General features: G+C 37.0%; 1 protein-coding gene across 9 annotated transcripts in view; it reads right to left on the bottom strand.

The window, feature by feature from the left end:
- The window catches only part of RBFOX1 (RNA binding fox-1 homolog 1), a gene marked incomplete at both ends in the record, with an annotated part of 253,772 nt that overhangs the window by 121,738 nt on the left and 115,467 nt on the right, over positions 1 to 16,567 (bottom strand). For 8 of the 9 annotated variants that reach the window (XM_079542960.1, XM_079542964.1, XM_079542965.1 and 5 more), the window contains one exon: positions 7,179 to 7,421. In XM_079542960.1, coding sequence (XP_079399086.1) covers positions 7,179 to 7,421 — 243 coding nt within the window. Of the gene's footprint in view, positions 1 to 7,178; positions 7,422 to 12,153; positions 12,187 to 16,567 lie in introns of those variants that run through there. The other variant, XM_079542966.1, reaches the window with a different exon arrangement.

Genomic DNA, 16,567 nt, shown 5'->3' with positions numbered 1-16,567 from the left:
TCCTTAGCAGACTCTAAAATAGCTTCAAACTTACAGGTGAACTGAAATGCTTACAGGTTCAGCCAAGACGGATCCAGATGCCACACTATTGCCTTTCTAATACTGACAAACAGCAAAATAAGATGTCTGAATCAAGTTGCTCTTTCACATAGAGCCTAGAAAGGGAGCATATTAAGTAAGGGGAAGTGGTAAGTCAGCCCACACGAGTGGGCTTAAAGTAATTCTGGGAGTGAGTGGGTAGAATAGCTGAAGAGAGAGCTATGTGGGAGAGCAATGGAAACTTGAGAGTATAAACAGGGACTAAAAAAAAAAAATAATAATAATAATGTTTTAGGGTTTAGGTATAATACTGCCCAAAGACATCATTAACTGAGACCAATAGGAAGTCATACCTACATGGAGAATAACTTACGATGCTGTGAGAAGACTGTCACGTTACCAGAAATTCACCCTTATAATTTAAGGAAGAGGTCAGGAAGACAATGGGAATGATCTTCATAGCTGTTAGTTACAAACACTGTTAGTTTTCCATATCAAAAACATTTTTCCAGTTGACGGAATGGTCTATCCAGCCATTCTGACTACTCTGTTCATTTCTTGCGAGCAAAGACCTAAGGTTGACCACGTTATTGCCAACATATTCTCCTCATGCCTTTGGACAAAGTGCTCCTGCCTATACAGAAGTTTATACTACAGTTACAATAACTTGGTGCAAGAAGGAATCAATATCTTTTTGATAAAGTTGCAAATTGTTAACCACTTTTTGCAGGCCAATTACAGGAGAATGGAAAACATAATTAGTCTCACCTAATCTAGCAGAGACACTCCTGTATTTAGAGAAAATGAGAGCTAATTTTCTCAAAAAAAAAAAAAAACAAAACAAAAAACAAAAAACAAAAACCAAAACAACAAAACCCCCATAAGTGAGGATTGTTTCTAATTACCATGTTATAATGTAAGATGCAGAAGGTCAAATATAAAGTAAGTTGTAATTAGCTATTTCACCACAGCAAGGTTCCCTTTGAAATGCATGCTTCGTTTATTCAGCAAAATGTGCAACAAATGTTTTTCTCAAGACATCAGAACCTGAAGCACAGCCAGAACATTTGGATACTTAACACTGCTGAGTGAGAAGAAAAGGCCAATAATAAAGCATAAAAGAATTGGAATGGAGAGCAAAGAGCCCAAGAGACAACACAAAGTGCAAGAAAACTAAAAACAAAACCTACTGACACATGGCAAGTACTTTCTGGAAGCAAAGTCTATGTTAAGTCAGCAACACAGGAAAAGGGTTATTTATCTTCTTAGCAGGCAACACAACTAATAAAAAGAGGCACTTTTAAAGTGTTTCATATAAAGCAATCTGTTTGAATTTCAGCGTATCCCTGAGAAGAAGCTACGTTAGAGCATGCGTTGACAAACACAGATGTTCAAGCGAGCAAAATGTCTGTGCTATTCTTTACCATAAGCAAAGAAACACAAACAGGGCAGTTACCAAGTTTGCATGCAATGCTCTCAGGAAAGAAGCCTCTTAGAAGTAATAATGCCTATGGTCACAAGACATTATTGTGCCTCACCAAACTAGCACAGCATGATGTTATTTATTTGGGATGTCAGTTTTGATCTTCTCAATATACTGTAAGAGAACAAGCTGGACCAAGTTGCCTGCTTTTGGAGGCTCTGGAGCACTTGGGGGTGTTGAAACAAGCTCCTTGAAATATTTTATTCTAGTAGCAGGTGCAGTCAAACTGTGTAAGCAAAATAGAACACCATGATGATACAACAGCCTAAAGCAGCATGGTATTATTTAAATGAACACAAGTATTATCAACTATCTAGCAAAGCTGGTGTCAAACATCTGCAGACAAACAAAACAAAACCAGAATTGAAACAGAATAAAAAGTCTTGACAGCAGTTAGGGAAAAAAAAAACAAAACAAAAACAAAACAAAACAAAAACAAAAAAAACAAGAAAAACCACAACATCCATGGGGAAATGTGTCTTGCAAGACAGCCACTTCATGGTGAGAAGTTCCTTGCTGCTCCACAGAGAGAGCACAGTCCTCCAAGCGCAGCTATTCTGAGAAATGATTGACACGGCTCTCTGTACTGCAATTCTGTGCCATGTGTTTTCCAGACAGAACTACACAAAGAGGCAGATCCAGGATCTATGTGCAAGATGTAATATGCAAAGTTATTAGGCATTAGCAGAATATTCAGAGAGAAGTTTAATACCAGCTGAACTCAGCAGCATCTAGAAGTGTCCTGCTCTCCAAACAGTTTCTTGTTGTAGCGGACTGAAGAAAAGCCTACCTCTAGGCCAATGAACACAATTACAGTTACATGACAAATGAGCAAATTAAAGACAACTTCATTCTAAGTATCTCTGCTTCATTAGCACTGCTGTAAAAATGAGAACAACTGATGAACACCTCTAAGACAAGCAGGATATAGCTTACTGCTAATCATGAAATACAGTTTCCTGAAAGAACTAACCTACTTCCACATCAGGAAGGTAGACAGACCAGGAACAAAGCAATAGGATAGAAAAAGGATAACTAAGGTGAATAAAAAAGGGTAAAAAACACACAGCATACCAGTCATTTATATGAAGAACTATAGGAGCAGTCTACCCATCTGTGAGCTTGGGTGATACACTTAAGCACTTTTGTGTGGATATTTTTTCCATCCAGTTTTCTTGGCCAAATTAAAAAGCTCAACATAGAAATCAGTAGGGGAAATAAATAAATAAATAAATAAATCAACAATCTCTTCATGAAAATAATCAAGTTCAACATGGCAAATGATCATACAGCCTAGAGTATCACTAAGCCTTTCCAAATCCCTATGAGATGGTTCCTGCAACATGATTAAGAATGCACAAACCCAGACACAACACCAAGAAAAGAAAATGACACATTTTCAAACCATCAATTCCCAAAGGACATGCAAAAACGCAAAGTAAAAGCAGGTCAACTGTAAGAATAGACATTTTTATCCAGCACACCAACTACACTTACAGAGAAGAGCATCAAGTTCAGTGAGTGCTACGTGAGGAATTTTGGTAGTTGGCAAATTGATACTTAACCACTGCACAGGACTTACGCAGCTTCATTTCAGGTCTTCTAAAGGAGTTCAGACGCACTGCAAGCCCCAGTGCCATGCTGCACATTGATTCCAACCAACCGCAAACATCTCAAAGCAGCTTTGTTTTACTTAAGGATGCCTGTCCACGCATACAACTTAAGAAATGTACCTCAGCTTGCAAAATCTGGTGACATTACATGTCAAGGAAGAGAGACTAAAGAATGATCTCACAGTTTATCTAAATCAGAAGCACAGTTAACTTTAGAGGTGATTTTTTTTTTAACGTACGCACATACATAAAAATCAGAATGGCACAAACCAGTTTTTTTTACCATACCATATTTCCTTCTACTACTAGTATAATACACTTTCAAGGGGAAGCAATAGAGAAACAAAGTTCGCTATTATCTGCTTTCTTACACATGCAGACTTAATGCACTTTATATTTACAAATCCATCTCCAACTGACATCAATGGAAACTGTACAGAAAACAGAAACAAAAGTTGAACAAGTTTTCTTCTCAGATCTAATACACAAACAGTACATTCACATAGATATATGTACACGTGAAAAGGTGATACGTTTCCTACAGTGATGGAATCTATTAAAAATATTTTACATTTTGTAACGTAACACTCAAAACTACCAGGAAAAGTTTTCAGATGTTATTTAATCATAAGTTTGTTACACTTTTACTATTGATCCAGCCTTCTTGAAAGAAACAACTTATTGTTTTTGTTAATGACTAAAAGTACGTTTGATGCTATGCAATGCCAAAAATCTACTAGCACTTAACCTCACAGGAGAACCCAGGACTAGATGAGTATTGACTAAGCATATACTCATATAGACTACTTCCTTGATTAAATTTAAATAAACATATTGATCCAAAAGTTGAAAATCATCTGATTCAGAGAAGACTCCAAATAAAATCACACTATTTTATCATGCACAGATTGTTTTATATTGTTTCAGTTAAATCATCCTGTCCTTTAATATTTACTTCCCTTCTCATCCTGTACATTTTCTCCTGTTTCATTATATCAAAGTACAGAGTCACCTACTAAGCACCACTCATTTTCAAAACTTTTCCTAACAAAATATAGAGTGAAGTAACATTAAAAAAAAAAAAAAAAAAAAAAAAAAAAAACCACAAAAAAGACTTTTTGGAAATAGAAGAGCATCTCTAAACCTAATCACAGCTAAACAGATATCCATTAAATTGTAGTTGAACTAGATATGCAGAGAAGTCTTAACAGTATCAAGAAGTTACGTATCTCCTACTTGGAATTTTCAAAGCGCTGGGTAGTAAATGTGAGCAAAAACAAGAAAGAAAATACTGTTTCTCAACTGATAAGAACTTAGGAATGTAATAAAGAGCTAAATCTAAGAAAAATGGCACACTTGCTGATAGAGCAGCCAGACTTGTTTTACAAAAACTAATTAAAGGTGCTCAATTGAGTTGAAGTGCACAGAAGGTCAGGGCAACAAATGGTACTTTCAGTGTACGCTTTTACAGAGAGGGATAGTTTCTACAACTTCCAGTATAACACTGCAATTTAGAAAAACAATTTTTTTTTTTTTTTTTAATAACTCTCAAAAATATCCTAATGTTAAAAGCAAGGAAATCTAATCTTTTATGAACAACTGGGGAACTATTTAAAGAAAGTTACATGCATTTCTGTGTAAGAAGGGAAATAAATAGAAAGGCAAGAAGAAGATCCATTATAAAAAGAGTCAAATACAGCAAATTCTCAAAATACAAAGAGTTAGTAGAATTGAAGGATCATCCTTCAGAGAATGAAAATTCACTCCTAGTGAAGCCAGAAGAGAGGAAGTATATGACAAGTAAAATGCAGGCTGCAAATTAGTAAGGCAATAAGGAAATCAGAAGACCAGATTGCAAAGGGTACAAAAACAAATAGGAGTTAAGCCTACTACTATCTCAGAACTTTCAGGGGAATCATTGGATTTGTTGGAGCTGGGATTGAATAAAACACTTGAAAATGATAAGAGCATCACAGACAATCCGAGTGATCTCTTGTCATCAGTCCTTGCCACAGAAAATGTTGGAAAAACATGCACCCAACATTTCTGATAAAGAGGAAAACGCTCCTTCAAACCGAAAAATCAAAAACAGGAGAGCAAACAATAAACTGAGAGCCATAAATGACAAGGGATGTGTTCAACTCTACTCACATCGAGAGGTGTTTTATCACTGATTTTCACAAATACAGACTTTTTCTTCAGAACAGAACAGCAACAGACCAACAGTTCTAAAGCACAAAAAGGCTGAGTTGGGCATCACAGCAGCCTAATCAGTGTACAACAGCACTTAAAAGAACAAAATAAGTTGAAAGAATTAGATAGGGACAACAGAAAAGATGATACTTTAAATAATAATTTAATAATAATTTTCAGGATTATCTACTTGCTTAGAATTTCTACTCTAAATCACTGACACTGGCATTTGGCAACAGTTTTCAAAAAAGACCAGGGAAGAAAACTTAAAAAGATGGAAAGAACCAAAGTTAGCTTTGCAAAGGGATATATAAAAGAGGACACTGTGGAGCTATACAGAAAACTATGTGATACAGGAAAATAGGATGCTCTTCAACTTTCTCACATTGTCAGCAAACAGCCAATCAGAGCAATAAGAATATGTCAAGTCAAATGTAAAAGAATTAAACATTCTACTGTGAAGACCACAAAACTGTGTAACTAATTCACAAAGGCATCTCTCAAGGTGGGGTTCGTGATCATAAACAAACAGTTCATGATAATAGCAAGGAATATTCTTTGGTGAATTTTTTCACCGTTTTTTGTATGGTTAGTTGTTTTTTGTTTAGTATGTGTGATTGACTGTTTAGAGGCACAGTACTCATTGATCAGTATTAATAAATCTGTGATGACCTTGCCCTAGGGATACAGAAAAATCTTCATATCCTTTCTTAAAGATCCATTACAAGGACTTCCTCTTCTTTCCTCAGAGGTTAATACAATAAGATGCAAGTGCCCTAGGTAATTCCCAGCCTTCTAGATACAGAATATAAAATACTAGTATTTTAATTTCTTGTTTATTTCCATATAAAGAAATTAGTGATGTGACAGGACACACAAGTCTCCACAGAAACTCATTTAATGGTATGTGCTTTCCCTTTTCTCTTGCCCTGGTGGAGAAGACTTGAGGTTGGAGGGGAGTAAAGGACAGTAAGATGAAGTATGGACCATGGCTGTAGCAAGGACAATGACAGCTAATAGGTAGGGCTGCTTCAAGCATATGTCCAAACTTCAATGAGTTATCTGTTCTGTGCTCTATCCTACAACTGTCATGCAGGTGGTCAGTAGCTCAGAAATCTACTAGCCTTGGGCACTGGGCATACTGGGTTCCAATCAAGAATTAAAACAGAAGCACTACGCTATCCATGTATGAAATACGTGACTTTTAAATTATAGGACAGGGCTGTCTGAGGAGTCTCTTGCATAATTCATAACACTTCTGAACTTCATATATAAATCAAATACAAGTCTATTATTTACACTCTGTTGAGCACAGACTCCCCCCACAACTTTTGGTGAAGAGTGCATGAACAAACTCTCTGGAGTGTTGCAGATATGCTCTTCATAATACTCATTCATACACTCAAGTAATTTCAACATAGTATCATTCAACAAGTATTTCTATGAAAGGTTTCTGCTCACGTCTGTCAAAAAATACAGAGTACAGTAAAAATCACAAAATGAGTTACTATTTGTGTGTTGTTTTTTTTTTTTTTTTTCTTTCCTCCTTTCCCCCTTGGCTTTCCTAATCTATACAACTCATGGGCATGCTGTTGACAAATCTGTCTGACTGATATTATAGAAAAGGGACTACAGATTCCAGAATGTTCCCAAACATCATATGAGGCTCCAAAAGCAGAAGACTAATATTCACTAATACTGACAAGTTTTAAAATGCAAGCAATCCCAGTACAAGTGAAATGCAGAATTATTAAGTGCAACATAAGAACTGACATTATAAAAAAAAAAAAACAAACAACACACGTCACTCTAAATACACAGCTTTAAAAATAGCCAAAACCTTGACTTACTGTGGCTGTGCCGGAGACAGTTTGTGCATTTGTGTCAGCTGCACTCTGTTCAGAGTGTGTCTGAGCAGGAGGGTACATGTTTAATGTGTGCTCTGGAACAGTGGTTTGGCCTGTGTAGTCTGGAGCTGGATGAGGATGTGGGGCTGTGTATTCTGCAGGTATACCGTTCTGAGGAGGAGCAAACTGGGCTGAGGCATAAGGCTGTGCCATTGTGTCAGGAGGTGCTGTAGCTTCCTGATTACCCTGTGAAGATCAAAGGGGAAAAAAAAAGGAAGAAATGTGTCGTGAGATAAAATAGTTTAGCAAGCAAGCAAGCATTGCTGGCCTGAAAAGGGCACAACACTAGTTTTCCTGAGAGTATTTCTTATCTGAATTAAATCCACTTTCCTAACACTATTAAATCTTATTACAATTAATATCTGCTGTTCTCTACAGACTGTTCCTTAACTGCAAAATGCCAGAGGAATCTTACCTCAACTAAAGTCTCAACTCAAACAAGAAAGATGGACAAAACTTAGTTCATTCCATATGTTTCTGAGTGCAACCGCCAATACAGAGCTCTGGTGAAGTTACCCCATAGCCTGGGATCCATACTGACTTACCACCTACAGAACTCAATACATGCTCCCCGCACTCTGAGCAGAACTGAGGTGTATTTTGTTAACACACCTGAAAATATTTATGTTAAGTAATGCTGTACACAGTATTCAGAGGTGCAACATACTGAACAACTGCAAACCGCAAATGCAAAAACAATCAGATTCAATCCTAATATCAAGCATTTGAATCTAAAAAACAAATCAACTGGAAAACACCATTTAACATAGATATATTTTTTTTTTAACGTTACTGGCTCTCAAAAGAAATAGACATAAGAACTTACAAGGTTATATATACTTGAAGACCATAGTAATTCATCTCCATATTACACTATGCCTGTACAAATAAAATTAAAGATCTCATCTCTACATAACTACATCCATCCTTATGCTTGATACAAAAGTGAAAAGTCAAGCATGCTAATTTGTCAGATATTTGGTATCATAGAATAATTTATGTTTTAAAAGACCACAATGATCATCAAATCCAACATTAACCTAGCACTGGCAAGCCTACCACTAAACAGTGTCCCTAAGCATCACATCTAGACATCTTTTAAATACCTCTATAGATGGTCACTCAACTACTTCTCTGGGCAATCTGTTTTAATGCTACATAACACTGAGAATTTTTCCTAATACCCAACCTAAACCTCTCCTGGCACAATTTGAGGCCATTTCCTCTCGTCCCATCACAGTTCCTTTGGAGAATAGACTAAACTCCACCACGCTACAGTCTCCTCAGTACAGTACTCCTCTACAGTAGCTGTAGAGAGCAATAAGGACTCAATTGAGCCTCCTTTTCTCCAGGCTAAATAATCCCAGCTTCCCTACAGCTGCTTGTAGTAAAACTTGTGCTCCAGCCCTTTTACAAGCTTTACTGCCCTTCATTGGGCATAATTCAGCACCGCGATGCTTTCTTGTTGTGATAGACCCAAAGCTGAACGCAGTATTTGAGGGGCAGCCTCACTAGAGCCAAGAACAAGGGGTTAATCACTGGCATGCTCTGCTCAACCCAAGTTGTAATGATACTATGGAAGAAAACATGTAACGCAATCCTTCAGGTATAAACTATGTCCAAGCAACGATGTTACAGATGACATTGCACCACAGGCAGATAATACAGGGACTATGGACTCCAAAACTTAGATGGGCTAACTGGCTTAAAAGATTAAATTATATCCCTCTAAATATTAATTATAAAAAATAGTATTTTTTATAATTATAAAAAATAGTAAGCATGCAATTTGTTTTCAAAATATTTTTTTTCCTTTTCCCACCAAAGTATGCAGAAGTACTGTAACAATTCAGCTTACTTCTACTCATCTTGATTTCCTAATTTTGGAATAGGCTAGATGAAGAAAAGTCATTCTTTTCACACCTAAGGTCATTTCCAGCCAATTTCAGCTACCTCAGACATTGGTGACCTGACCTCAACTGGGCCTAAACTCAGGAACTTTTAAAAACTTGCAAAATCACATTTCAGGAACAAAGCTTGGTACAAGGTACACTTGGAAGAGAAAACTACATTTTGCTTTGTAAAAGGCATTCACTGTGTCCTAGAAAAGGAAGACTTTATATTAGCAATCAAAACCTCCTCCATTTTAATCTGATCTTTGGTACTTTTTTACTGCATGGCCTGTGCAAGTAGTATACCTCGCTCCATTCACAATCTTTAAAATGAAAACAGTTTTATTTACATACTTCACTTGGTTAAGTCAGTAAGTTTTATTACTATAAAATTACAATGTTTCCAAGGTTATTATTACACTGCAGCTTGCCTGTTAAAAATTTTAAGGGAGGTTTAAAACTTCCAAATGCGTATTTATGTTCTCTTGCACTACAATGGAAAGACTCCTTTCTTATCTCCTTCTACTTCACATCAAAATCCAGATTAAAAACAGCAATGAATAGATTCCACCAGAGACTTTTACTAAATGTTAAATAAATAGTTGTAAAACTTTAGGGAGGGCAGGGGAGCTTAGATTTTTTTTTTCTTAATCGACTGTTTTATGGTTGATGTCAGCAAATGGTAAGAACGAACTTCTGCCTGTATAAGCATTTTTCACCATGCTGGCTTTGAAGCTCAGTAACTGGCACTGATGGTCTTTAGGCTACTTGTTTATCTTAGATACTAAACATGGCATTAGAGTCAGCAGCTGTTAAAAAAGAGCAATCATGGTAACAAAGGGACCAACAGATATGTCCAGGTGCATTTGATCTACATGTTTTTGTACTACTCTGAGTCCTAAAACAGATGCTGCGAGACCACCCACTGTTTCTCATTAACATTGACAACAGCTCTATGAGATCCTGATTAATATTCAAAGCATTCACATTTAGTGCTAATTACAGCTAATATTTAATTAAGAGGGTTGAGCTTTTATATGATTTCTCACCAGCAACTCCAAACAATTCACAATTTAGAATTACCATAGAATGGCAAACTGCATGGGAAATTCTGACACACACCGTGGAGGCTCTTCTACCTCATTCACTGGATGCACTACGCTGAGATCTGAATTGCTTAATAGTGGGGACTATTCTTCAATAAATGGGAATTGAAGAGTCAGGCATGTCTTGGTTGGTTCAGATTTTTTTGGTTGTTTGCTGTTTGTTTGGGGTTTATACATATACATACATACATATATATACACACACACACACACACACACACACACACACACACACACACACACACATCCCTTCTATAGATTCAGGAATTTGCAGTCTTTCCATTAGAAGAAAACAAAAATGCTTAGAGTAGAACACTAGCATGCAAAGTTAACATTCCAAACAGTATGTTCATTAAATATATTTGGAGGAAAAAAAAAGAAGAAAACCGTGCTTATTCTACATAAGGTTAAAAAATATGACAATAAATTTGAGTTCTTAGTCTCTTAAAAGCTGCAGAACTTCTGCAGCCTTCAGAATCTGTGAATTTTTGAATCATAATGAATTCAGTAGACACAATATTACAAAGTAGTATGAAAGCACACGAGTATAAACATTCTTTATTATTTATGTAGGCATCACACCAGTGCTTGCTGTTTAGATTATGAATTTACATTAAGAATAATACCATGCAAACTAACATTTGTGACATTTGGTTGACAGAAATTCCAGGTGACACAAAACTGTTACATTTGTATGGATCCTAATTAATCAAAATTCTTTAAATAGTCACCTAAAATGGAATGTCACTGTGTACTTTAAAATAAGTGAACTAAAATGAATAAAGGAAATAGTCGATCTCATTCACTAAACGGAGAATATGAAATTGCCTTGAAAGCAACAGGAAATATTGATCCTTACTTAGCCTGCAAACTCAGGTATTAGGGCAACCTCTAAACTGTGGATGACAGTACACAGATGTTGCTTAATACAACCTAGACATTAGAGGCTAAACAGAAGTTGTCGTTTTGGACTCAATTCCAAGTACCTTTAAGTTTAAATGACCCTTTAATGCTCGCTTTGCGCATGGTTTTTAATAAAGTAGTTGCTGGCAACAGAAAGAAGAACAAAGGATGGCAGACAGTCAGGCTCAGTTAAATGTTCTGGCCCGAGGTTTAATGAAAACCACATTTCAACTGAAAAATATGCTTTACGTGGCAGTGTATAAAACCAGCTTTATTGCTTTCTGGTTAAATGCTGAACTGTAAAGAACAAAACAAGAAAGCATTCCAAAGATATAGGTAAGTGAAATCATTCCTATTGAATATATATTATTCCACTTGAAGAAAAGCTTAGAATTTGAAATACTCCTAGTACCTCAGATCTTAACCTGTCATTTTAGCATCTTCAGCTCTGAAAGGATTTCATAATTAACAAACCCATGAAAAGTGTCAAAACATAATAAAGCAAGCTTGTTATGTTTGTATACAAAAGACAGAGTACAGAAAATATTATGCAGTGTTCCTTTTTAAAAACACATTTGCAGCACAAAAAAATGTATTTATTCAATGAAAACCATTCTGCTTGCTTGCATTTTAAAGTCTAACTAACAGTTTATTGTTTGTTTTACTCTATTTTCTGTTTGGAGCATCCTGTTTCTTTGGCAAGAGATATTTTACATTTAGAGGAAGCCTCTCATACTGTAGTTAAATGAGCCAAACTGCATCATATCCTTAGGGCATGGAAACAAAGAAGAAAAATGCAACATTACTCTGTAAACCTGCTGCTCATACGAAAGGCTCTGTCAGATATATCAAGCACAGCAGAGACACAATCACCACTGCAGTTTGCCTTTTCTCAGAGCAAATGAAGCCACAAAACATGTATTAGAAGCCTAACATGCAGTGGCGCAGCTGGTTAAAGGAAATGCCTTGATCTGACTAAAAAACAAGAGTTTCAAGTGAAAATAAAAGTGAAAATACCTGCTGTACCATCCCGCTCCCTTTTTCCTCCATAAACTTAGCCAGCTGCTCTAGTCCCAGGCCATACAGCATCTGCCCAAAGCAAGCATCAATTACGGATGAGGGCGTTTGAGCAATGTAATGTGTGTAAGAGTGTGGATGATAGGGGTGTTCAAGGAGGGGGAGCTAATCCAGGGTTTACTGACCTCCCTCTCAACATCTGACTGCTCCCAAAACCTAATCCAGATGGGGCTCTTTCAGCTTGCTGGGCCTCGCCCCATCAATCACAGCAGGCCACTCCTCTGTCTCCTGCTACTAGTTACAGAGTGCACCACTGAGCAGATGATTACACACACAAGAAGAAAAAACACAGCTTGACTACATTAATAGCTGCTTCAAAAACATCAGAAATGCTACTATGTCAGTTGCAGAACATTTTTGTTTTAAAATTAAGATGGCTGTACTCAAAGTTTAAAAAAAAAAAAAAAAAAAAGCAACTTCCAGTGCTTTGGGTTTCTGATACTTTGAACATGCACATATTTCTGTGTGATTAATTCTTTCTACATGGGGTAGAGTTAATATCAATAAGATTTCTACTTCAAATTTGCTGAACTCCATAAGCAAACCATCAATACTGAAAGCAGTCTGTTTTAGATTAAATGTACTTTATCCTCCCATGCAAATGAAATAGTTTCCCTTTTTGTTCCATTTTATGGCATCAGAAATGCTTCCAAGGCTTGGTTCTGCGAGGCACTTTAAGCAAGTTAATACTTCACTGTTAAAGGAATTTTCTTAGTTGCTCTAGAGTCGGTTTGAGAACAATTAAACTTCTAATTAAATCAAATAGTAATACACTTAAAGACAGGCAAATACAGAAAAGCCCCAAAGAATACACTTTTATTGCCACTCTGCCCCAGACTGCCTACTGAAGAGAAACTGCAGGCAGAGCAGACACTTAACATGGAAATCATTCTTACAAATGTTAGAATTTATGTTACTATTACAGTACAAATGTTAGAAGAGTACACAGGGCAGCAGATAAACAGCTATCAGCTCATCTTTAAACTTAGGTTCCATCTGATATATATTAGATTTCCTTAAAGCAGCGGTGTAACTCTTCCAGATTCGTTGCTGGCACTCCCCAGTAAATGATAATAAGAGCAGCCACTTCAGTTTTTTCAGAAGGAATCAGACATCCAATCACAGTGGACCAATAATGACAACTGACTGATTTTGCAAGCTTTCTCTGTTGTAGCTTAATTATGTGACCAGGCCACTTGACTCAGATCATTTACTTTTGCAGTCATACGGAGTGCGGCCACCTCTTTTTGGAAGGTTCAACACAGATCCAAACTCGGATTTCATTTAAGAAACAATATCATTCCAAAAGAATTCTATCCTCAAAAGAAAGAAAATGCAAAATACACTTTCTTCAGAGAGCATAGGACGAAAAGGCAGTAGTAAGGAAGCAAAAAAGACTTCCCTCATACCTTAAAAAAAGAACTTCTTCACTGAGAAGCTTCTGCTTTTGGTTCTTTTCGCATACAACGCACCGTACCCAAGTCTGTGCTCTTGTTACTGCTACGTATACATCTGAAAATGAAAGGCTCACTTTGTGTTGATGCCTGAAGCACGGAGCAAACTAATGAAACAACACAACATCCACAGTGTAGGAGGGTTAGATGTATTTACTTACATTTCAAAGAAGGTCAACAACCTACCAAAAACTAAGTCTGAACTCCTGCCTACAGTAAAGACCATGTAGTACTGTGGATAATAGAGATACACATGAAGAAAGCATCCCCTGCAGCACCATCATTCTTTCCAAGTGTCACTGCTCAAACTTCTGACTACCTTTATGACGCTGCAATTTATTACACTACCTCTCCCTGTACTCCTAGACAACTCCTTCTCTTGCAATTTTCAATGGTTCAAATAAACACAATTCTATCATATTAATTTCTACTTGCTTTCACATGACCACCCAAATCTTTCTTTTACTTACTTTTCCATCCTATCTCCCACTTCCTCCAACTGTGTTAGGTATTTTATACAGGATTTTTTCAACTACAATTTAGCCTTCTATTCCATCAACCAGTGTTTTCCCCTTTTTAAAATAATGAGAAGTTTTTTACATCATGTTTTGAAAACACTGGTCATCAGAATTGCCTGAAAAGCCACACAGTAAGGCAATCTGAAGCACGTAGCATGTATTATCAAAATTCATTTCCATAATGAGAACTGATTCCTGCAAGGTTTCAAACTAAGTCATAAAAGGAGCTTTTCCCACAGGTCAAAATAAGAGAGTACATCTAGGTCCCATCTTGCGTCCTTACTAGAGCACACTGAAGGAGAACAATGCAGCACCCTTGTTCCCAAATAAAAAAAACAAAAAACAAAAAAAACCAGAAAGATTAGAAGCATTGGATTGCCAACATACAAGGTGCTTAAAATCTACCCAGACAGCTGGCCTTTAAAGGGAGAAGCAATCAATGTTTATAAGTCTAACTGGCAACAAGCTATGAATGCCATCCCTCCAGCACAAAGTCCAGTTCCACAACAGCATAACATGTTCACAGAAGACTGTATGAAGTGCAAGAACGTAAGTTCACATGTCACAGCTAATGGATCTACCTGAGGGCAGTTCTGGCAGTTATAGAGATCTTGCTAAGTCAGAAGAGTGGGATGAGATGAAACTGACCTAGGGACAGTGTAGCCCCTGCACTGCTCTGCAGAAAAAGATCTGCTTGAGAACTGGTAAATGTTAAATTAAGCATGGATCAGCATCCCACCATTAAGGCAATAAAGTTTAGCTGCATAGTGGGCAGCATTAACAAAAGGATAGTCACTGGACTGAGGAAAAAAATTATTCCTCCCTGCACAGCACTTCTGAAGCAGCATCTGGAACTCTCTGACCAGTCTGGAGTCTGCCAAGATGGGAGATCCATTTTTCAACTGGACAGTGCAGTGCTGCGCTGCAAAGATGGTCAGAGGACTGCAGACCATGAGAGGGGTTGGTCACGCTTAGCCTGTACAAGAAAGGGCTGGCAAATCTTCAACTGCATCTTCTCCAATCTAACAGAGCATAACAAAGACAGAATCAGACTTTCCTTACAAGTGCAGGGTGAATGAATAAAAAGCAATGGTCAAAAGTTGCAGAAACAGAAATTCTACTTGACTACAAAGAATAAAAAATTAATAATGAGGAAAACTAAGCCAGGAACATGTTGTTCACAGAGGTGATGGAATCTTAGAGACATTCAAATTTAAACTGGAACAAGTCCTTGAGCAACATGATTACAATGGTGTCATTAGCCCCAACTGAACAAGGAAGTTGGGATTTGATGGACTCTGAAATTTGCTTTCAGCTTATAGGCTTCTGTGATCTCATGTGGCTTCAATAGTACCTTAAAGTATTTAATAACTTTATACTTCTCTCTTACCTGATGGCTTTCCTCATGAAGGATTTACAGACAAGGAAAAGATGAGATACAGGTTCCAGTCTGTTTTCTCTCCTCGAGAAACTACATCTCAATTCCTTCAAATGGGTTTTGAAAGCTCTCTCAGGAAAATATATTTACATTTGTTTAATACACAAGTAGAGTATTATGGAAGATGGCAATCATGGTGCATGCAAAACAAGAACAAATTCACAAAGAACTATGACATATCTTAATTATTTGCCATGTTACAATTTTCAATACATGTAGAAGATGACCTTTAGAATTGCTTCTCCACAGAAAATAGGTTTTGTTTTTGTTTTTTGCCTTCTGCTTCATCTCCCAAACAGTAGCTTCCACTGACATGTAAGCTTTCTAATCTTATCTGCAATTTGTATACTGAAATGCCTTTTTTTTTTTTTTTAAACACATAAAACACATTGAAATCTTTGCCACCTCCTAAATCAGAATATTGATAAAGCTAGTGCAACTACTTTCTTGTTTTTCAGCGTCTAAAATGGTGGTTGCACAAACCTATTCTTACAATTAACACTAACTCTAGATACGAGATCTTCAAAGCTGCAGCAGTTCCTAAATCAGTTTGTAAGCAGTTGTGACATAGAGAAGTGAGAGGTTACTGCACTGAAGAAACAATCAATGGGAGGTGGAGAAAGAGGACAAAGCAGCAGAAATATATGGTGCTGTATTGGCATGAAATATTCTGTTCTGAGAAATTGTTTCTTAATAATCTTAAGCTGCAAAAGCAACATACACCAAGTGGTGAACTACAGGTCTTCACAGGAAAACGCAAAAACAGCAATCTGATCCCATGTTCCACCCAGCACACAGCTCAGAGCTACCACAGTGGAACCGGTCTGAACTCCTGCCATCTGGAGTAGGAAAGAAATGTGCTGCTGCCATGTAGATTGCAGCAATCCAAAACAAGGTACTGCTGGGCATTCTTCTGTAACTACAGCCAAGAACACAATTCATAG

The sequence above is a fragment of the Tetrao urogallus genome, assembly GCF_951394365.1.
Source record: "Tetrao urogallus genome assembly, chromosome: 15".
In the NCBI taxonomy this organism is placed as follows: Eukaryota; Metazoa; Chordata; class Aves; order Galliformes; family Phasianidae; genus Tetrao; species Tetrao urogallus.
The sequence above is the reverse complement of the archived record's forward strand: the minus strand, read 5'-3'. Positions and strand labels throughout refer to the sequence as shown.